General features: G+C 40.6%; 1 protein-coding gene across 1 annotated transcript in view; it reads right to left on the reverse strand.

Annotated features, from left to right (window-relative positions):
* Positions 1–749: 749 nt before the first annotated feature.
* SLC38A1 (solute carrier family 38 member 1) overlaps positions 750–23,787 on the reverse strand; it is a 46,441-nt gene continuing 23,403 nt past the window's right edge. The window contains exons 6-16 of the mRNA XM_006260848.4: positions 23,087–23,179; positions 20,716–20,797; positions 19,207–19,289; positions 18,133–18,191; positions 17,888–18,016; positions 15,834–15,913; positions 13,574–13,674; positions 10,080–10,198; positions 9,202–9,343; positions 8,177–8,274; positions 750–6,759 (exon numbers count right to left, since the gene is read on the reverse strand). Coding sequence (XP_006260910.1) covers positions 6,658–6,759; positions 8,177–8,274; positions 9,202–9,343; positions 10,080–10,198; positions 13,574–13,674; positions 15,834–15,913; positions 17,888–18,016; positions 18,133–18,191; positions 19,207–19,289; positions 20,716–20,797; positions 23,087–23,179 — 1,088 coding nt within the window. The 3' untranslated portion in view covers positions 750–6,657. The remainder of the gene's footprint in view (positions 6,760–8,176; positions 8,275–9,201; positions 9,344–10,079; positions 10,199–13,573; positions 13,675–15,833; positions 15,914–17,887; positions 18,017–18,132; positions 18,192–19,206; positions 19,290–20,715; positions 20,798–23,086; positions 23,180–23,787) is intronic.

The following is a 23,787-nucleotide window of genomic DNA, read 5'->3' on the forward strand; positions in this document are numbered from 1 at the left end:
CAGGTTATGCAAGGACACCCTAGGGCAAGCAAGACCATCCTCCTTTCCCCTAGCACTACCCCCTAGACTACAGGGGAGTTTTACCCAGGGCATGAAACTTGTTACTTATGCCTCTGCTCTTGGCAGCTTTAGGTTTATTAGATAACCGTAATACAGTCAGAAGCATGCAACAGCACCCTAACTGAAGAGAACTGAAGAAACAGTAAAAGTTATTCTCAACCCAGGTGCTGCCAAAATCAAAAGGTATGGAGGGGTGCTCAGGCTCTGCAAAAAAGTTGAAAAGCTGTTTTAATCATTCGTTGTTTCTTAGGCAGGAAGTGTTTAGACTAAGGGCAGGATTGTAGTCACCAACACTTTGCTGATTATTTGGTCCCCAGCCACCTGAAGACCAAAAATGTAACATTTTCCATAGCTCCTAAGCAACTTCAGTGATTTTGAAACGTTCATCCAAAGGCTCTTCAACACTTGTTGGTTCCTTAGACCATCCACTTCCAGAGACTCTAGTATCACTAGGAACACAAGCTTTTGGTTCAAAAGCGCACTTGAATGTGCAACTCAACGTTGAGTAAGATATTCAAACTCATTCTGTTTAAGAAACTGCGATAAACATGTATTTTTCTCTTCAAAAGAATTAACATAACATTCACATTACTTCAGATCACATTTTTAATGTTGAAAAACTATATTTATAAGAGAGAGATTATAGAACTCATTTCATTTTTATTTACGCACAAAAACTGAGAAACATATCAATTTGAATATTTTTAATATGAACAGCACAAAGTATGGTGACATTAACAGGAGCAACAATGGATTTGAATAATCCATTCAAAATTAATTCATATCAGGTATACATCACTCAAACAGTAGTGTTTGAACTGGAGTTGGGTGAACCTGAACGTACACTGGGACTCTAGAAAATGGAATGATATAAACAATCTACAGTTCAAGTCTTGTTGAAAAAAACCTTTTACAGTTTGTATTTTGTTGTCTACAACACTGAAAACAAGATGTAAACACGTGGTAATTTACAAAGCTCTGTAAAAGCGACTTACACATTTCCCTCCCAATTTATGCTCGTGTTTGAAAACAAATGCTACTTCAAGTTTTGTCTTTATCCAAGGCTACATAGTAAGCTTGGAAAATAAATATTGTTAGACCCGTTTCTCAATCTCTATTTTTAAATAAATACTGAATAATACATATTCCAGTGTTTACAGTAAGAGCATTGTATGCAGTATTAATTGTATTTTTCTACAGTTCCTGTTTCTCAAGCATGCCATGTCCAAGGGTGAAATTTGCCACTTTGTACAGGGCCACCATGAGACTGGCTTATCCCTTACGTTCCACTTGATCCTCACTAATGACCTAAGAAAGGAATTTGTGTCATGGACGCCCTGTGCATGTGGAGTAAATTTACCCAATGTGAATACTGTTTGGATAATCTGCTATTGAGAAAAAACAATACAGGCTTTGGAATTTAATTCTAGCAAACTCATTGGACTATACCGAAAAATTGTGGCAATTTTTTGATACACTGAATAATATCACTATAGTATGTGTACTTGAGACACCTATGTTAAAAGATAAAGGGATAGATGTAATTTTGCCAAGTCTGAAGCTGCAGTTCTAATATTTCTACAGGTTTCCTTCACTTTATGCTGTACATGTGTTCCTGGAAAACGGAACATAACCCAAATTCACATAAAGGGAACCCACTTTAAAATGTAACAAATAGGGATACGTTCCAAGAGCTCAACTGTACTGAACCCCAGACCCATTTCTACCACTTTTACCAGACAATTTTGGTACTAACCAACAGCAGACAGGCCGCTGCTGCTGCACTTTGTGCCCAGCTGCAGCTGCCCTGGGAGCAGCACCCTGCCCTGGGGACGCACGTGATGTCACACCACTCCCGGGGCAGCTGCAGAAACATGGGCACCAGCTGCCCTGAGCAGTGGGTTTCCACCACACCAATCACATAATGAATTTTCGCTATAAAAGGGTCATCGCATAAGAGCGAATTCACACATACAAAACCCGCATAAAGCGAGGGAAACCTGTATTTCAATTTGGATAAAAACAACTATTTTTGTTAATATGCAGAGACTAACTGATCACTTCTATTTCAGAGGGGATAAACAACTGCAAAAATATACAGCATCCTATTTATTTACAATATATACACAAACAAAAATGACATTTTCTACAATAAAACATAACTGCATAGATTCTTCTTTAGAACTATAAACAGGCATGTGTACAATATGTGAATGTTCCAACCTTTCCAGCCTTGTACTCTGTTAAATCTTCTTTTTCACAGTTTATAGTGGAAAGCCTTACATTTTGATACAAATAAAACATTCTTTGTGCATATTGTAGGGAAAAGGTTTTCCTGAAGCCAAGTGCTCTTGGAAATTTTTGTTTGAGCTCTTGGTAACAGGATATAAAACCATTTCTTGGTATCTCTGATGAGATAAAATACATTCTGTTGTGCCTGTGTCCTGAGCACATCAGGGATGGAATTTTGGAAGTGGGGTTGGGACAGTTTTGAATGGGAAGTTTTTTGCGTTTTCTCTTTTGCCAAGATGCTTTTTAATCTTACTAGGTTCCAACTCTCAGCTGTAATGACTGAAGGGAGGCTAGGGGGTGGGTGGCAGAGCAGGTAAGACATCTCACAAAAGCAGTGATTCTCAACCTCTGTGGATTCCAGGCCCCACTCCATAACTCTGCTGAATTTAGTGGTACCCCATTTCAAGAACTATATTTCACTCATTTTTCTGACTATTAGAAAATAATTGAGCAATTCTGTTATGAAGAACTCAGAAAGACCACAAGTCAGAATGTTTGACACTGTGGAATACTATTTGAAATCTCTGGGTTTATCTTGTGAATCATGTTTAGGTGTCTGGACACCTAACAGTGCTAATATTGTGTGGAATCCTACAAAGGATCTCACAGCACCCAGGGCGCCAGGGAACTATAGTTGACAATCACAGCCCTAGAGGTTTGAGGTTGAGCCTTGTACTGAACTTGCATCGAAGGATGCTCCCAGCTGACCCAGAAAATGTGCAGCTGGTCATTTGGGCTGGAGCGTCAAAGGCACCTAGACATGATGCCAGCCACATTTCTTGTATACTGTTCACAACGGAAACCAGTGTGCCTTAACCACACCAGCCCTAGCTTCTATTCTTGGGCGGATCTTTCACTAGATGTTATTAGTGTAGCACCCTAAGTATGTCTGGTGCTTATGTATCATATAAGGCAGATGTAGAGGTGGAACCCTTACCATTTCCACACACATTAACAAAGCTACAATCACACGTGCGGCCTGTTAGAAGGAAACACAATCTATATATTCTTACTAAGCTCAGAAAACCAACCTTCTGGAGCAGACCTCAATGGGCGAGACTTTTCCTTTCTGCAGAAGACCAGTGTGAATGCACTGCTGTACGCGCACTGGTGAGTGAAGAGACAGCTTCACTGGTGCACTGATCTCCTGCCAGGATCTCTGCACAAAGGTGAACTTCCTCCAAGGACATTATTACTTCCAAGAAACTAGACCCATGATGGCAATTTGTTACATTATGTTATCTATTGTGTTCATTACAGGGCAGGGCAAAAGGTAGCTTCCTTTTCACTTCTGTCATTGTCAATGAAGTGCTTATCCAGACCAAAAGCAGAAAAAAACATGAGTCTGATTCTCAGCTGATGCAATTTGGTACAACTTCAGCTCAGGATGGGGTCCTCTGATATGACAAGGAATCCATTCTCACAACAATTTTCTCCCTGCCTCTCATTGCCAAATTGCTGTTCTTAAGAAAATTATCAATGTAAAATATTCTGTTATAGTTACGAGAAGTAGTTTTACACCCAATCTATGAAATCTGCAGTGATCACAATAGTGACAAACTCTCTCTAAAAGGACAGCATGGTGCCACCAGCTAAGTAGATATGGTATTTTTGATCCTACTGATTTAACAACAGAGAAACTTGTATATAGCATTGTACTGTGCTCTTAAATTCCTAGCTAAATGAGAGGCTTGTACATTTGATGGCTTCAAGTTCACTATTCCAAACAAAATGAATAATAGCAGTACATTTTACAGATTACTTCATACAAATAATGTCATCCATCACTGATGTCAACAGATACATTCTTAACAGAATGCAGACCCCACTGTAAAAACCTGATGAGAAAATAAAAAGCTTATTACTTCACATTTTTCTTATCACAGACATCAATAAACATGACTCCCTTTCATAAATATCTATATATATATGATATCAGTAACATGGGTGATATTCATCCCTGTACAAAAGACCAGCACAAAGGCTTATTTAAGGACTGAGTCGTGTGCAAGCCTATTTTGGGAGCCTAATATCAGTATGCAAGTGGTGGATAGGCCCTGATGGTCCTGTGCCTAGGGGAATTTCCTTCTGTCTTACTGATTCTTATTTTTATCTCATCTAATAAGACTGCAGTATGCAAACAAACTGAGTCAGGAAATGGAAAGAGAGTAATAGGAGAAATTTTCAAAGGTACAAAGGACTGTTTGTTTCCATTTTACAGTGGCTCTCAGGTGAGCTCCTAACTTTCATGTGTGCCTTCGAAATCACAACTCTCTCTTCTGTCACAGTCCCAATCAACTCAACAGGCTAAAATGCTTATTATTAATTAGTTGCAGAAAGACAAGAGGAAAGGAAGAGGAAATGGGCAGAAGAAGGCCCAGAATTTCTGTGAGATAACACAGTAACCTATGATATTTTCAAAGGCCAAAGTTAGTTTTCCAGAGATCAATCTTCAAGGTCCTGAGAACCTCCTGTGAGCTGCTGTAAGATCTCAGCTCTTAATGATTTCAAGTGATACATGACAAGGCAATGGGAGTTGGAGGCAAATCAGCAGCTCACAGGAAGCCCAGAATCTTGAAATGTCAGGTTCTTACATTAAAAAGAAAAACGAATGACACATGATACCCATAAATTGCTAATGACCATTTTTCCTCCTTACTTACAGTATGAGTGTAAAATGAAACAACCACTGAAAATGAGAGTTATCACAAACCAGCAGACATAGCTTACTAAGAGGTCAGCTCTTGAATATCCTAGTTCAGGACTCTTGTGAGCCACTAGTTCCATCACTAGGAAGCTGGCATGGACTTTTGAGAGCTAGACAGCAGACTCCCTTTGATTCACACAATTCAACATAAACAAGTCTGTGTCTCTGGTAGTACACTATTATTAGCAATGATTTTGAATGTGATTATAAAGAGTACCTGTATATCATTTGATTCCTTAGCAGCTGTTTTCTAAACCAACAATATGGCAGTATGTAAACGTTAGTTTTGTGGACAAGTACAAGACAAGGTTCTGCAAATAACACTAATAGCTATTTTCTTAATTTTTTATGGAGAATTAATGGATAAAAATATAAACCAGGCTTTTTACATATATAAACCATGTTATGTTTGTTTAAGGAAACATCAAAGATTCTGATCCTCCTTAAAAATCCAGGATTGTATAAGGGTCAAAGCCTGCTCTCACTACAGTAAAACTACTGATTTCAATGAGAGGAAAACTGGCATTAGAAAGGGTGTCAGTCTTTACACGGTCAGCTTTAGCTATACTCAAAACTAAGAAAAAGCTATTATTTATGATTAAGGCTTTGAATGTAATTGGAATTCCTGTGATCTGTTCAGGTCCCTCCTGACCCTAGCTACTATGAAACTATGAATTAGCCATTTTTTCTTAGAAGAGCAGATGCTCTTTTTAGTAGTAGTAAATATTGGTTTCTATTGAGGAAAATTAGTATTTTTGACTCTTTCCATAAATAAATTAGCTTGATCTGTTCTTAGTTTCAAATGTTCATTGGTCTATGCCAAGTATCTTTCTTGCTTAGTTTCAAAAGGAACAGTAGGTAAGTGATATGGAGTGGACAGCTGGTGTTGAATCCTCCCTACTAAAACAACAACAGGAATAACAAGAAGAAGAAAACAAAAAACCTTGTGCTGATGCTCCAAGGGAATCTTACAAAGAGTAAGTACTGTGTTTAGGACCTACTATTATCCAACGCCATTCAATGCTTTCATCGTGCTTTTCATTCAAGCACTCTGGAATGCTACACCTCCTAAGGTAAAAGGGTTTACAAACTAATAATGAAAAAAAATCAGATCTAAAATGCAAAGTTTAAGAACAGAGTTTTGGTGAAAGAGGGAGGAGGTATGAGCTGACACCTTGGGGGGGTTATTATTCCAGAGCTTGGATTGTAAACAAATATTGCTTGTTTCAAAGGAGTAAAGATTATTATTTTAACTAATAAAGGATTAATAATGGAAAAATACAATTCATGGCCAGAAGAGTAAACATACGTTCATTATGATCAGTACCAAATGGACAATGCCTATGAAGTCTTACGGAGAATCTGCACAAATGTAAGTATCTGAGAATTCAATGGTATGAGACAAACTGGTATTTCTGTTAGGACAACAGGTCAATTTTCTGCAAGAAGATACATCTATATAAATATTTTCCATACCAGTATTTAATTATTTGGATTTGATCTGCGTAAACTCACAAAGAACGAAAAAGACAGCAACCAGGTTGATAGGGATTTTGGTGAGTAGCAAATGGGAATGTATTTTCAGTATGAGGTTGACTTTAACGGCCTTCAGTCTTGTCTCCTGTGTGTACCCAGTCATAGATGACCAAAGGAATGCTAACGAGGGAAAATACTAATCCCAATGCCAAGAACAAAAAAGCCTGAAATAAAAAAAGAACAAGTCTTTTAACTAAGGCAACTTTGTTTTGTTAAGGAAATTCACAAGTTGATATTTCAAAATTACGAATTAAAATGAAGATGCTCTTTTGGGTAGTGCAGAAACAGAAGATACATAAATTTATGAATGTCACTAATATAATTACTTATTGAGCCCAGAAAAGGAAACATTCCTCTGCCCTCAGTTCACAATTTCTGCTGCAAGTGTTGCATCCCAGTGACCTGGTCTGAAAAGTACTGAATGGATCTTTCCTGGGGCCCACAAGCTCTGCTCCTTAACTAACCAAAGGGCTCACTGAAGACCAAAGGAAAGCATTTTCTTCTCATCAGGGTCAATTTCTATTGCACTTTAGTACTTGTTGGTTTACGGAGGTAGAGAATGGAGGCACACGTGAAACCAAGACATAACTACATGCCTGGAAGCTATTGCAAACCTGGCTGAAACAAAGAAATGGGATAAAATTGCTCCATATTAGGCCTCTGCCATTGTCATATGAATGAAGCCAAAAGTACGTTAAGAGAAGGCCTGATTCACAAGTATCAAAAGTACTCTCAGCAACTCCCAGAGAGTATAATAGAGACTCCATTGGCACTGAAGTAAATTCTAGGACATTAGCAGGATCTTCCTTTTAGAAGTCCAGTGAAAAGATGCAATACTCTGCTGAGATCACATTGCCACAGTTCTGTATGCTTGTACATGGCTGAGAAGCTAGAATTTCAATGGCCTCCTTATGTAGGGGTGGCAACCAAAACATGATGAGTGTGAAATGCAGTAAACATAATACATTTCAGATTTTTTCAGGCAATGTGTTACAATGGGAAATGCATAGAAGGCTAAGGTAGCAGTCTCTCCCTCCCTGACTTCACAGGACTCAGAACCTTGCTAGGTTTTGTTGTTATTTGTTTTGTGATAGCTCCAAGCAGATCAGGCCTCCTTTATACTAGACACTCTACAAACACATAAGGATACATGATTCTGTATAAGTAGACTGACCTTATGTCCTACTTTGGCCGGGACAGTCCTGCATTTTGTAGGCCATCCCGGGTGGTTGGTGAAAATGGAAACAGAAGACTGAGATAGTACCACCTAGTCTGTGCTGTCTGGCCCAGCTCCTCCTAAGCAACTAGAGGTTGGGGGTGGGCTGAGCCCCACTTCACTTGTGTGGGGTGGGGATCAGCTGAGGGAAGGGCGAGGGGGATTTCTTTAAAAATATGGTCACCTATGTTTAAGGAGGATTATAATTTAATTTAAGCAAAACGGACCATGAGAGCATGTGGCAAATAATAGGAGAAAATGAGAGAGGAGGAAGGTATCTGAAATAGGTGGACATGCATGTTCAGTCAGCCACATTAGATCTGTTCTCATTCTGGTAAATTTTAATGATCTATAATAAAACATACCCAAATCCTTTGACTCTGTTTTGCTCCATCCTGTTGTGTGATTTTTAAATATAATGATGAAGGAAGAATGAAAATCAGCATATTGGCAGAAGTTACCCCTGAAACATGCAAATAAATGAGTTTTGTCATTGTGGAATTTCACCTGTCAATAGCAGCTTTCTCAGTAGCAACATTTATTAGCATGCATCTGTCTGTCATTTGAGACAACAGAATTGCACCGGGTAAGACATTAGCTTGCTGAATGTAATCTTTGTTTGAAAGATGAAGTGAAACTGGAGTGACCTCTCCAAGATGCAAAAACCTGGGTAGTGTATATGGAAAGACTGAACTACCCACATACCAGGGTTTCCCTCTTGGCCTTGCTGACTTAATCTAAAGGAAAGGCAGGTGCCAGGAAGTCTGGAACCAATTTGGCTGCAGGAGCTGCCATAGCAAAGGAGATCATCCATGTGTCCGTCTATCGGAGGTCCACTGCTAGAGTGGCTGCTGAGCAGGATTAAAGAGCCCAGTCCACCCTATTATCATGGAGTGGACTTGTTCTACACCCTTTTGGCAGCATTTCCTTCACTGGGGTAAGACTAGTACCCCCCCTCCAACGTGCTCTTTTGCACAAAACTATTGGCACCTTAGAGGTTGCCAGGTTATTTAACTGCCACCCAGCACTCGGTGTTAACAGTCGCAGGCAGTGCTTAAAGGTCTACTGTAAGTTTCTGTAGCAAGTGAACCTGACCTGACCTGCAGTTAAGAATCAAACCCCTAATTAAAACACTCAGTACAAAGACTATACAAAGGCCAGACCCAAGGCACATTTCTTCAAGGAACAGATTTAATGTAGGCGCTTCACATCCCCTTAAATGAAACACTGACTCTAAGAAGGCTTCTTCTTGTAGACTCTTTCTTAGGCCATAGGAGACTTTGTTGGCCACCTTTAAATGGGAAGAAAGCCCCCCCCAGGGATTGCTTAATGGTCAGACAAGAATGTAATGAGAAGCAACTATAAATAGTATAAAACTAGAATACTGTACCTATAACTCCAAATATGTCCTTCATGGTTGGAATAAAAATTACTAGCATATTAATAATAACCAACAGGACAAGAGTAACCAGCACATGATGGCGTAATTCAATCTTGGTTTTTTTAGCTAGCTCAAATAAAGAAGAACGCACCTGCAGAAAAAGAATGAGTTTGGTCAGAGCAGGATATACCATTCAAGCACTTCTCAAACTAATTCTTGTTGATTCTGAGCATGACAATGAAATTTATGTGAACTTCAGTAATTCTGGAGCATTCAAATATAGGATCCTTTGGAATAACCTTTACATTTAACTTGATTTCTGAAAACAGGATTAGAGCGCTTGTGTCTGGGTTGGTATTTTCCCCCCCATGATGATATTTATTTGCAGCAGTGGGCTATGTTACTGCTGTCTGTTTATGTTTCAGAATTAACTAGCCATATTCTGACAGGCTATTGAACAAGGAGCCCTCAGGCCCAAGCTCTTCCAGCAGTGGGCACTATAAAAGGGAGCAGGACCACTGGCTGTTTAGATACTCTCTGCGCAAATTTATTGCTGTTCTGCTGGTTAAAAACTCAGGTAATTTGTATGAGTGTAATTAAGCAAGGCTGGGAAAGAATGGAGAAGGACCTTTATCATTTAAGACTGACTTAATACGAAGTGATCATTAACTTACTTTAATCCCATAGCAGTTTATTAATTCACACATGCAGAACTTCTCCTTTAAGTCAAGTTCAAGCAGGTCTTTGGAAAAGCTGACTACAGGATCTAGTCTTTGTAGCCTGAATGTCACTGATTCTGAAACTCACAACATCCAGCTGTGCTCTTGAAAAAGGGCGCCTATTACTGAATTTAACTATTTCCAAACTGCAAGGAGCCTTTTACTTACAGTGAAGAAAAGCACTGGAACAGTAAGTATTACTGCAACAATTACAGCCACTCGCACTGTCAGAATGAGGACATCACCTTTACTTTGGTACTTGTGAAGCAGATTTGACCCCACAGTGTCTACAGGAAACACAATAGAAAAAGTGGTCAAGCAAACAGGCAATTAATTCACAGAAACCATCACTTAACAAGAGTGTTTGTGAACAACAAATGATTTATCTACAAACAAAAAGGGCCAGGAATTAAACAGGCTCTAGCATTTTACACTATGCTGAAATGATCCCATTACCTCAATTTAGGAAAGCATCCTAATTCAAGAAAACATATACCTAACTTCATGCAAAATCCCATTGTAGAAAAGGCCACAGTAAGGCAAGCACTACTGTTTGTATATTTTTTTTTAGACGGAAGGCAAAAAAGAGGCTACTGCTATTTGGGTTTTTTTTCCTGGCAGTTTAAAATGATATAAAAATAACCACATGCACTGCAACTTCTGAATTTATACTAAATTATAAGGTTGAACTAAACAAGTCCAAACAGCAAATAAACTGCTAAAAGAAAACAGAACAGCCATTCCTGAAGAACAAAGCCCCTTTTAGGTTAACCTTTTTCCTTTCAGCATGACATTTCTCTAGCCACACTGAAGTTGCTATCTAGCTGCCCTGGGTGGCTGCCCTCCCTTGCTTTTTTTATGAACCTGCCACCCCACCTCAACATCACTTGCAGCTCTTGCACCTCTGCAGCCACCTCCTGGAGTCCATGTTCCATTCTAAATGCTGCTAACCTGGGTCAATATGATGGCCACACGATGGTGTTCTGACAACATTTGAACAAGGTATGCCACAAAGGTCTCCCTTCCCCCGTGATAACTGCAAAAAGACTTGGTGTACTTGTACTCTGGCAGACAGGAGGGAACTGGAGAATGTGTTAATTTGTTTACACACATTCATAACTTCTTATAACCATAACCAAAGGAAGCAACTCCACAGTGCATAATGAGGATATTACAAAAGGGGCACAATTTGTTTATGACAAGAAAGGTTTATGTCACCTGATGGTACCCCTAAAGGTATAGCCTGGATAATCTGGGGTAAAGAGTTTTCATGGAATGTTCTGAGGATATTTGGCTTAAAAACGAGCTCTTGCTTGGTGTAATCTGGTCTATTCCTGAAGGAAAAACTGAGCAAACCAAAATCCGCTCTCCAGAAAGATTTCTGAGTTCCAGGGAAAAGTCCTTCCTATCATGGACCACCTATCACTTTCCAGAGAGGATGTGAACCCGGTCAGAAGAATGGAAGTTCTCCTGAATTTCCCTTCAGGTAGAGGTTGGAATTTTAAGTGGGGCTGTTACATTTCCTACTAAGGCCCTAGTTTAAGTGACATGAGGCTCATGCCTCTGCATCTCTCCCCAGCTCTAGCAGTTAGTAAAGCAAAAGGCAAAGTCTGGAATGCAAATTCTGGTCACCACAGGAATACAGAGATGTGCTGTGCAACGCAACCAGTGACCTTTAGAAAAAAAACCAGTTCCTGGAACTGTCCTTCTACAGTGTAAACAGAATACCTGTGAAAACTTGAGTATATGAGCAAATAGACACACAGTGCTGGTTTAAAAAAGAAAGGGCCAAAATAAAATGCTATTTGTGTCTGTGAAAAGCAGCAGCATAGACAGTTTTTCATAGAGTCGAGAAAAATCCTGGGCCTGTGCTCCTCATGTCAGTGGGGGACCACGCCCTGAAATGAAGCCTTTGGCTATTTGGTGATCCCTGAGAAAATGATGGCTCAAGGAAATCACACTGCTTTCCTTCCCCACTATATCTATGCTGCCTTCAAGGCCTTGTTTCTGCGTTTCAGTGTGCAGATGGACTCCACCCACACACTATCAGTATTCATGAACCTAAGTCTGAACTGGGGAAAGGGGCACAAAGGATGCAAAAGCACACTTCCCTTTATCACACATTTCTGGAACCTTTAGGATCAGAAGGACACAGCTTCTGCCTCTTCTGTGGTCTCCAAACCTCTCCTACATGAGGGAAGAATTTCAAGGAAATTTCAAGAGGTGAGGGCTTGGAGTTTATTTGCTTTCTCAAGTCTCCTGGGAGAGATCTTCAGCTCTGTCGAAATCAACGGAGTAGTACTGACTTATACCAGCTGAGAACCTGGCTCACTGTTTCACTTCTACAGGAGGGTACATTTGGACCCATAGCTTCAACAAACGTTTAATTTTCTATGAAAACTTACTGGTTAGCAGCAGCCCAGCTGTTGGAGAATGGCTATCAATGTTGGCTCCTGCAGCATATGCACTTGGCTTCATCAATTTCCTCCATTAAACAGAATTGGACACCTCAAATTACGTAAATTTCTGAAAATTGGAGGCCTCATACCCACTATGACAGCCTGATGGTAGAAATTAATATGTTCTTTAGAGGATGACAGACAGAAAAACTTTTGGTGACCTATGACCATAATGTCAAATGTCAAATTTGCTTTTTGTTCCTCCTAGAATCTGAGGCCCCCAAAAAAAGAGAGTGCTGCTCTGACAGGTAGTTGGAAATAGGGTGAAAAAAACTCTTGTGACTTTTTGCTAACCCTTCATGGAGAAGTCAGATGTCAGAGCTATGGTATCCCTCTTCCTGATCTAATGGCCCATGATGTGCATGTGTTCTAAAATTCAAGATTCAAACTGTACTGGAACATAGGACCCACTCCCGTTGCAAGAGTGATGCTGTATCTCATTTTAATTTTTTTATTATTATTTTGCATAAATCTTTTGAACGGGAAAACAAACACGATTTGTGACTCTTAAATATTTTTACAAAGTGAATTAGCATTCCTAAAAGAAGCTAGGTTGAAAGTCCTGTACACAGAAGTATCCTACCTTTAGCCACAGAACTGTATTTCCAACAGGAGAACTGCAAACTTCCTAAGACTACACTGCCTATTTATTTAACCAAGACCTGAAGAGAGGAACTCTTCAGAGGGAACAGAGGCAGCTCAGTTTTTGAAAACATTCAGTTCTTTTAACTTTATGCTAAAAGTGGTAATAAGGCTGCCAACAGCTGTGGGAGTGATTTTAATCACTATTCACCTTGAAGTATGCTCATTCTAATTTCACACAGAAAACTTAACAGCCAGTCAAATGACTTAATAGCTTTAGGTCATTACTGACCTGAGTTAAATTCAAACTAGCATTTCAGTTACAGAAGTCTTAATATCACACTGATTGCCAGCTCCTCAAAGCAAAACTAATTTACATTACACTTCTTCCTGATCTCTCTTCTCTCTCACTCTTGAGGATATATTTGTCAATGCTCCTTACAGCTACACTTTGTATCCATTCAAAACACCAAGATTAATATGTTAAGAAAACAGTTACAAAAATTGAATAGAAGAGTCCAGTAAGGTGAATGAGTGTAAATCTCCTTTCTGAGATGGGATACACTATTCATTTCACAGGGAGTCTTTTTTATTTTGATACTATAAAAGTTGCTTACTTACCAGAGAAAGTCAAATAGCCAAAAATGGCGGTCAGAAAGTACATAATGAACATGGAAAAAAAGGAGATGTTTGAAACCATCTGCATTTTCTTCTGCGAGCGGCTGGAAAAAGAAAAAACCCATAAGGAACATTTGCACATTTGTATTGAAATAACTGTTAAAAAAGTATCAAGTCTGTGTCAAAACACACTCAGTAACACTGCTGAGACTCCTAAATACATCTTCATTTAAAACAGAGCCCCCCCACTAGCCATACTGAAGGAGAGGAATGCCTTCCAATCTCACTAGAGTTTTAAGTCAACAGAAGCTAACAATTGTCCTGTCAGAGGTGTGTAGCAGAACCCAGGGGTGGCCATGACATCCCCTGGTGACCCAGCAACTCCTGCCCCACTCAAGCTCCTTGCGGTACCCTCCATTTTTACCTTGCCTGACACTCCTTGATGCAACTTGTAGGGTTTCAGAAGGCTGCCCCAAGGGTCCCAGAGTGAGCCCAGTCTAGTTGGCCCAGCCTTGCTCCTGGGACACTAAAGTTGTGGATCTCTTGGGCTCCTCAGGGCTCCAGTCATCTTATGGGCTGTATTCATGGTCTCCATCCTCCCCTATAGCCGTGCCCATGCCTTGCAGGTGTTAATCTGAGGTTCTCCACTGGGCCCTCTGGCCCTGCCCAACAACGCACTCAGCATGCCTGGCCCCTGACTCTGGCATGGCTCTCATGTCTATCCAGCCCCTGGCTCTAGTTCATCTTTCACCCCCCTTGGACTTCTGCCCCTTTCACCCTGCCCTTTCTAGTTTTAGCTCTTCCCTGGCTTTAGCCTCAGTACCACAGCCTTTGCCATCCCAACCTGGGCCTTCAACAGCCCTCAGCCCTCTGGGTCCCTGACTCCAAGTTAGGTTGTCTTCACTACATGTGGCCTTAGGCTTCCAAGCCTTGGTCTAACTCCTCCAGCCCTCAGGGCCCCTGGCCACAGCAGGTGGCTGTTGCCCCACATCAGTCCTCAGCCTCTGGGTCCCCAATCCCAGGCCAGACTGCTTTCACTCCTTGCGGCCATAATCCTCCCAGCCTTGGCCCAACTCATCCAGCCTCCTGAGCCCCTGGCCCCAGCAGAGTTCCTGTGGCTCTGCCCCAGTTCTCAGCCCTCAGCCGTCTAGGTCTCTGACTCCAGGCTAGGCTGCTGTCACAGACTGCCCCAATAGGCATCCCTCCATGGCCTCTGTCCTCTCCCTGCACCATGCAAGACCACACTGTCCACTTGGTCTCAGGCACTGGGTTATGCAAACCAAAGCTCTACCTCTTCCTGTCACACACAAGTATTTTCATTTTGGCTTAAAGGCCACCTGCCCTCCTCTGCTGCAGCTTCACCTAGCTGCTTACAGCCTTTACTCCTGGGCTACCTGCCCCTTGACTGTTTGCTGCAGTGCAGCTATCTCCCTTTAAAGTAGCAGGGGCCTCAGGCTTCCTGTTACAAGGTGTAACTACCAATTTTGGCACTTCAAGCAGAGATGCTGTCAAGTATCAGAGAGCTGGGGAGGGATGCTGCTGGTATCCCCTCTAAACCAGTGCCTAGGCCTGGTGCTCTGCTTTAGTTATGCCAATGCCTCCTTATACTACTCTTCTGAGCAGCAAAGTAAGGGGCAGCTTGGAGCTGTAATTCCATTTAAGGATCAGGAATACAGGAGAGGAAACTCATACCAGGAGAAAGCATTTCAAATATTTCTAAAGTTGCTGCTCCATGATCCTTGGCTTCCTAGCCCTAGTGAAAGTTTGGCTGGCATAGCTTTATTGGTTAAGAGTGTGGAAGAAATCATGTGTCCAGTTAACATAGCTATGTTAGCAGAAGTCCCTGTGGAAAGGTAGTTATACTGACAAAAATGCCCTCCTTTGGCAGAAACCAAGCCTTTGCTGGGAGGGTATAGTCATAATAGCAAATCTTTTCTATTGTAGGCAAAACAATATGATTTGTTTTTTGCAATGGACTTTTAGCTCCATCAGAACCAATGGCTTTAGAATACAACAGTCTCCCATGAAAGCTGTAATAATTTGCACTGCTTAATTTTCAAAAGTAGCCATGTACGCCACAGAAAACCCCAGTAATATCGTGCTTTGGAAAAGATAAATTCCACAAATTACAGGATTCCTCCTTTGTTTGTTATTTTATTAAAGTACCTCTCTTCTGAATGGTATAATGCACAACAACTCTGCGCTAACATTTTCCATGCAAAACTATTCAAAACAATTAAGCAATAAAAAAAAAAAATCTTACTCTTTAAGTTCACTGTAAATCGGAAGGACGGATGGGTGGCACACAAATGCAAAAGCAATGGTGGGCAAAGCATAAACAGTCTGTTTAAACATAACAGAAGAAAAATCAATTAAGAAACACGCATTTCTTTCCCAGCACCAAAAAAAAAAAAATTATCAGTGTTTTAATTACCTCAGCTGAGGCTGAATACAGAGAATGTAACCTGTTGATTAAGGGGTTTGGGTTGTAGCTGTGTTGGTCTAAGGACATAGGCAGACAAGGTTCCTTGGGTGAATTTGATATTTTTTGTTAGACCAACCCAAATGGTTGGAGAATAGTTATTAAGCAAGCTTTCGGGTTCAAAAACCCTTCATCAGGCTAAGGAAGCTTCAGCAGTTGGTGTGTGCTCTTCCTGTTTCCTTAGCCTGACGAAGGGTTTTTGAACCCGAAAGCTTGCTTAATAACTATTCTCCAACCATTTGGGTTGGTCTAATAAAAGATATCATATTCACCCAGGGAACCTTGTCTACCTGTTGATTAATGTGTCTTTAACAAGACATCAAGAACACATTTTCACCAATGAGAAGACAAACTGTATTTCTCATGCAAAGGCTGCTGAGTCAGTCATACATAACAATTGTGCAGCTGTCTCTACCACCAGATTTCTTCCCTGCAATGGAACTCTCCCGTCCCTGATTCACATCATGACATATTCTTGTGTAAAAGATGCAAAGTTAAATGCTACAAGGAAAACAAATCATTTTGATACCACAGGAGGAAAAGTGTGAAGCAGAACTGAACAGCTTCCACTGGCTTCCATGTCTTTACAGGAAGTTTTCTTTTAATTGCTGCAATGACACCAACATAACCATACCTGTGTAACCTCCTAGTGTGGAGGCTCTGCATTGGTGTAAAATGGGGCTTCACCAAGACAAGCTGTGCTGGTGCTAGAGTATTAAAGGTGGAGACCTGAATGTGGAGCTCACGTAAGTATGGCCCCATGTTTGCATTAAAGACCGGGTGGAGAATCCAGCTTTAGGTACCCTATTCAGTCCCTCATCTATGTCAACAAAAGACTGGGGGTAGTGTAGAGGCAGCCCATCAGTTCTTGAGGAGAAAGAGCCCGTTATCTTGCTATCAAGCAACTCCCTGTGCCTGACAAAGGATGAGCATGAAAGGGCTTTGACAGGACTCGTGCCTAGTTCTCCTTGGCCAAAAGAATGGGACCATTCAATATGTAGTCTTATGGCTACAGATTCACAAAAGTGCTTAGCATTTTCTCCATGGGAGCTGACAAGTATTGAGTCTATTTGGTCCCTTATGGTTTGCTTTCCTGTATACACCTGAATTCAAACAAGATTCAGAAAATAGGGAGAAATATGTCACTAGGTTCTTCCTCCATATTAGCAGCGTTGCTTATTTTGCTGCCCCTTTTGCATATGTTCTTTTACTAGATATGAACCGATTGTCCTAGTGTCCCCCCGACTGCTACAAATGAGGGACAAAGTGAAGGATTTTCTGCGGCTTGCTTTTCTTTTCTTCATTTTTGCATGACTAGAAAAACATATGCTTGACCTTCATCAGGTGGAAAGAGGGATCCTCGTGCAATATATATCTTGAGCTATAAAAATGCTATTGGAGATTTAAAATATATATTAATTTTCGGGATGCAAACTGCAACGTCCACTCTAATGCTTAGAGAAGCCTGAGGGTGATAGTTTAGGCTTGGCCCACTGGCTGAAGCAGTTCAGAGGATTATTCTTTTAGCCGGCGTACTGTGAAGCGTGCTATTTCAGGGAGACAAATACCTCCTGGAGCAGCATGCCTCAGCCTGCTTGCTCTCACCTGAACTGTCATTTGGTAAACAGAGGGGAAAAAGTGCACCCCCTCAGAAAATGAAATTAAAACATGGTGATTACATAAGCTGGGTCTCTGTAGCTACCCCATTACTACCCATCTATAGAAGGGTCAAGGAGAATCTAGTCTTAAATGATATGTTTAATTGACCTGGAACATGGAATGTCACTTCATAAATTATCTGGATTTTAAATATAGTATCATAAGAAGAAACATACCTTGGAATTAAGGATAGCATACTTTGGCTTACACCCATACTCAGGTGCTGAGCTAAAATTTGATGGGATAATTGTTGTTGTATTTGTCTCCATTATGGGACAGAGTATTTGAAACTTCTTATAGATAACCTGGAATAGAATAGGCAGTTACTTGTAAAAAGGTATTAAAATCAAAACAAATGATTAATCTTGGAAAATGCTGTAGGGGCAATGTTAACCCAACCAAGACAACAAGTAGAACTTACCACTACAAGGAAAAAAACCATGCAACTTAGGGAAAATCCACTTGTATATCCAAGATAACCTACAAGAAATTCACAATAAATATAATCAAGAACTAGTTCACTTGTCAGATTTGTGTGTTTGTTTTTTTTTATAGCTTATTACTTCATACCATAGTTGAAGTTATTTCACATTATATATTTCATCCATTATATTCTGTATTGAATTTATGGAGCATACAAAAATGTGTCTCTGTCATTTCACAAAGCTACTAGATTTAAGACAAATTAGAGCTTTTTTTCCAATATTTTTTTGGCTCATGTTCATTTTCCTTCCCAGCCTTCTCTTGGATCACTTTTTACTCTTTTTTACTTTTGAAAGGGATTTTCATAACAGATGCAATCTTCATAATAGGCAACTGCCATCACAACACATATGAAGTCATGATGTGCATAAATATTAAAATTTACCATGGGATAGATTATCCAAAAGATTTCAATTTTAATTCCAGTGGGATTTCAGTGTATCTACAGGAACTTTTTGAAAAAAAAAACAAAACCAAGAGGTGCCTGTCAGCATCTTTAGGAACCTAAATACCTTTGAAAATCTGGGCCTATGTATAACAGTAATATAGCAGTAATATACATATCCATATATACACGTTACATATACATCAACCATTGATTAAAATTTTGAATTTTGACAGAAAAGTAGATAATATTTGTCAATTATTTTGCTATTTGTTTAAATATTTTATGTTATATTTTATAAGCACTATGTAATGTCAATTTACTTTATGCAACAAACATCTACTTGACTATAAAATTAGTAACCTATTCCTACAATCAAGTACAAAAGATAACAACACATTATTTTGGATACGGTTCTATACTAAGTTCATTTGTTATGATAAACTTAATGTAGTTTGGCTTGTTCCAGGATGCCCAACACATGGCTTATACTTGGGGCATCATGGCTATCTGGACCATGACAGGGTGACAGTCCATTCCATTATGATGGAACTGCCAATGTTACCCTTACTAGAGCAATGGCTGGATACCTTCATTTTATACCACTGATAATACCTGTATTCTTACCTAAATTCTTAAGCAAACACAAGGGAAGGATTATACCAAATGTCACAGCTACAACAAGAACTCTCCCATCCAGGTACCATGCCCTGTAAAATATTTCAAAGGTACAGTGAAATGTCCTCTTGTATATCACGACTTTTTCTTTACACCGAATCAACTATTTTTAGTTCAGTAGTTATTCTTAATTCAGTAATTATAGAATGATCTCTGGCTCTGTTTATGCTGCAAATTTAACTAGATGCAAAAACTAGGCAGGACCAATCTCTGAACTTCTCAGGGCACTGGCTACATGTGGCATCAATGAAGTATTTTACTACCCATTTCTTAAAATGAGGCACTGGTTTGAATCAGAACTACAATAGATTTTCAGTCACTGAACAAAATGTTGGTGCCACTGGTAGAAGCTGTGGCAGGACTGGAAGGTTGAAACAATATCAGCAAGCATTAGACACAAGCCATCCTGCTAACACAGGAAAATACTGCTTAAGGGGGAGAGATATAGGGAATGTCTGCAAAACGGTGGTTCAATCATGCCACTGAGGAAATAAGCCCTGCACAGCCACTCCCACTGTTTTATCAACCTTGAAACTGAGACAATAAGGATATCTGGCACTTTACTCAAGACCTGGGCTTCCAACAGGCTCAGGAGCAACAGCACAGGATGCATCCAGGGAACCTAATGGTTTGTGGCTATTGGGAAAGCTGTCAAAATGGGGGAATATTTCCTATAACATACTTGTGTACTGTCTAGTCTAATATTAAACATCTCCAGAGAGAAGACTTTTTTTGCTAAATTACAGGCCATCATTGAACCCGGTGCAAAGGACACATACTGATGGAAAGAAATGATCCCCCACTTTGGTTTAAGAAGTTGGTATATGCCATCCATCAAGTAGAAACAAGTGGATTCTAGGCTAGGTAACGTCATGGTTTAAAACTGTAGTACTCTACATCATAGTAAATGATTTAAGGTGTTGAGAACTCCCAAAGGTGCTGAGTACTTTCAATCCTTATTGATTTCAATAGGTGCCAAAGGTCTTCAGTGCCTTTAAGTCAGGGGTGGGCAATAATTTTGGGCAGAGGGCCGCTTACTGAGTTTTGGCAAGCCATCGAGTACCACATGACAGGCAGCCCAGGGCAGATGTATATTAATTTTCTAAATTTTTTAGGGTCCCCATGGGTCGGATAGAATGGCGTGGCAGGCTGCATCTGGCCCCCGGGCCGCATTTTGCCCACCCCTGCTCTAAGTTCTGCTTGATATTTTGCAGGATCAGGTCCTAAGATAAGAATGTGGTATAAATCATTCTTCTGAAAAACCTAGAGTGTAAAGGAAGCAATTAGTCAAGGCTCATGACTGACTTTCTCCTCCTTTTTTCCCCATCTTCCTTCCTTTTTATAATCCCACAGAAGAATCAGGGATACCCAGTAATTAGTGCTTTTGTAAACCCATCCTGACTTATCTACATGAGGTTTAAACTCTAAAGCCAAGTAGCAAGTTAGAATTTAACTTACCAAAATGTTTCTTCTTCTCCCATTAGAAACTTTAAGGCAGAGGGCAGTTCAATTTTTACTATGAAAAGATAGCTGAGCATTGCTGCAAAAAAGAGTTTGTGTTAGAAAACAAACACAGCATCATATGGCGTGAGCACACAGAAGGGTACTTGATCCCTTCATCTCATGCCAACCCTATGTATTTTGCAAGATGATTCAAGATATGGAATTCTTTTTGGATTCTAAAGTACTGAATCCTAGCCCTACCCTCCAAGGTATCTGCTAATCCCCCCAGCTTGGTATCATCTGAAAACTTGCTGAGGGTGCACTCTTTCCCATCTTCCAGGTCATTGATGAAAATATTGAATAAAACCAGCCCTAGGACCAACCCCTGGAACACTCCACTTGATACTGGCTGCCAACTAGACATTGAGCCATTGACTATTTTCCCCTGAGCCCGATGATCCAGCCAGTTTTCTATCCACCTTACAGTCCATTCATCCAACCCGAACTTCCTTAGCTTGCTTGCAGGACTGTTGTAGGAGACCATATCAAAAGCCTTGCTAAAGTCAAGGTATATCATGTCCACTGGTCTCTCCGCATCCACAAAGCCAGTCAGCTTATCGTAGAAGGCAATCAGGTTGGTCAGGCATGACTTTGGCCTTGGTGAAGCCAGGCCAACTGTTCCTAATCCCCTCTTTCTTCTCCAAGTACTTAGAAATGGATTTCTTGGGGACCTGATCCATGATTTTTCCAGGGACTGAGGTGAGGCTGACCAATCTCTAGTTCCCCAGATCCTCCTCCTTTCCTTTCTTAAAGATGGACACTATATTTGCCCTTTTCTAAACATCTGTGACCTCTCCCGACTGCCATGAGTTTTCAAAGATGATGGCCAGCAGCTCTGCAATTACACTGCCCAAATCCCTCAGCATCCTCGAATGGATCCCGTCTGGCCCCAAGGACCCAAACACATCCAGCTTTTCTAAATAGTTCCTAACCTATTGTTTTGCTACTGCTGGCTGCTCACCTCCTCCCCAAACTGCTGCAGTAGTCTGGGAGTCGACCTCGCTTTTGAAGACTGAGGCGAAAAAGACACTGGGTGTGTCTACATATGATGCTACGTTACTGGCCACAAACTGTGATGCCAATGCTATGTCACCATGGTAACGAGCTACCTTGCTATAGCATGTTGTTACAGTGATGTCGCTGCTAAAAATAACTGTGCGCCACCAGGATGGCACAGTAACGTTATTTCCTAAAATTCTTCCTAATATCTAACCTAAATTTATCTTGCTGCAATTTGAGACTATTGCAATCCGAAAGCAAGTACTAGATGATGGCGCACTAACAACTGTGCTGTGGGGGGCATGTGTAGATGTGCCCATTGAGTACTACAGCCTTTTTTGCATCCTTTGTTACTAGGTTGCCACCCCCATTTTAGTAAGGGACCCACACTTTCCCTGATCCTCCTCTTGTTGCTGACATTCTTGTAGAAACCCTTCATGTCCTTTGCTAGCTGCAACTCCAGTTGTGCTTTGGCCTTTCTGATTTCAACCCTGCATGCCCAAGCAATAGGTTTATACTTCTCCTCAGTTGTTTGCCCAAGTTTCCATTTCTTCTAAGCTTCCTTTCTGAGTTTTAGCTGATTGCAGAGTTCCTTGCTAAGCCAAGCTGATCTTCTGCCATACTTGCTATTCTTCCTACACATCAGGCTGATTCGTTCCTGAGCCCTCCATAAGGTTTCTTTAAAGTTCAGCCAATTCTCCTGGACTCCTCTCCCTTTCAGAATGACCTCTCAGGGGATCCTGCCTGTGAGTTCCCTGAGTGAGTCAAAGTCTGCTTTTCTGAAGTCCAGAGTCCTCACTCTGCTGCTCTCCTTCCTTCCTCAGGATCCTGAACTCAATCGATTATTTTGTGGTTGCTGCTGCCCAAGTTGCTATGTACTACTACATTCCCCAGCAATTATTTTCTGTTTGTGAGCAGCAGTCAAGAACAGAACGGCCCCTAGCTGGCCTCTCCAAAAACTTCCTGGATTGTCTGTGCACTGCTATATTGCTCTCCCAGCAGGTAATCCCAGGTGGCCAGGAAGAGTATGCAGGCTGACAGGTTTGACCACAAATTAATTTGAATAAGCCAGATTAATGTACAGATGTACACAGCACTGTCCCAGGAAAACGTGTTAGTACATTTTAACTTGCATACTTTGCAGTCACTTGAAGTGGGACAATGGATAGGTACCTCTGTAGGTCCCAGGGAAAAGGCCTTATCCTGGGAGAAATGCCACATCTTGCTTACATCCTGGGAGAATACAAAATTGAAGGGCCACATAAAAGCCACATATATATCTCCATTCCTAAGGTTTACTTTTGTGGGTTTTTAATCCCCGTTTTACCTCCAATGTTCTGGAGAGAAGTGGATCCAAAAACAATAATTTTTCCTGGAATGCCAAAGACCTGCTCACCCAGCTTTTCATACACCATGCAGCCTAGGTTAAAACAAATGAAGGAGACCTTAAAAACCAGTGGTGACCAGGAACTATGAAGTCAAAACTGTTAAGATTCCTCTTCAACTAACTGCTCATCTATGTTGTTATTCCTTCTGTTGACAAGAAAATGTGTCTCTTCTATAACAAATAGGGGTGAAGGATACTTATTTGAAAATGTCCTCACATTTTCAAATGTCACAAGAAGTGATTGGTTGCCACATGAGTTGAAGCTCATAATGGGGCTATTATGTCCCTTTAATATAGCAGTCCACCTACAATCTTGTGACATTTACAGTACTGGCATCCTGATCTTGAAGTTTTCTCCCTCAATAGGAATAATATAAAGAGATCTAACTGAAGATAAAATGCAAAACAGCAGGGATCTGCACTCTGGCACACAGGTGTGAGAGCAATGCTTTAATTCCATTAACTGATTTATATGAATTCAATGAGGCCAGATGAATATTAATAAATATTTATATTTCCTTAAGATCATATACTCACTCACAAATCCTCACTTTTTAATGCTTCCTATGAAAAAAAAGGGACTATTGATAACTATAATTAAACCTTGTTTAAAGCCTGTCCAACTCAACAAGCAGTGAGTT

The sequence above is a fragment of the Alligator mississippiensis genome, chromosome 4, assembly GCF_030867095.1.
Source record: "Alligator mississippiensis isolate rAllMis1 chromosome 4, rAllMis1, whole genome shotgun sequence".
Taxonomy (NCBI): Eukaryota; Metazoa; Chordata; order Crocodylia; family Alligatoridae; genus Alligator; species Alligator mississippiensis.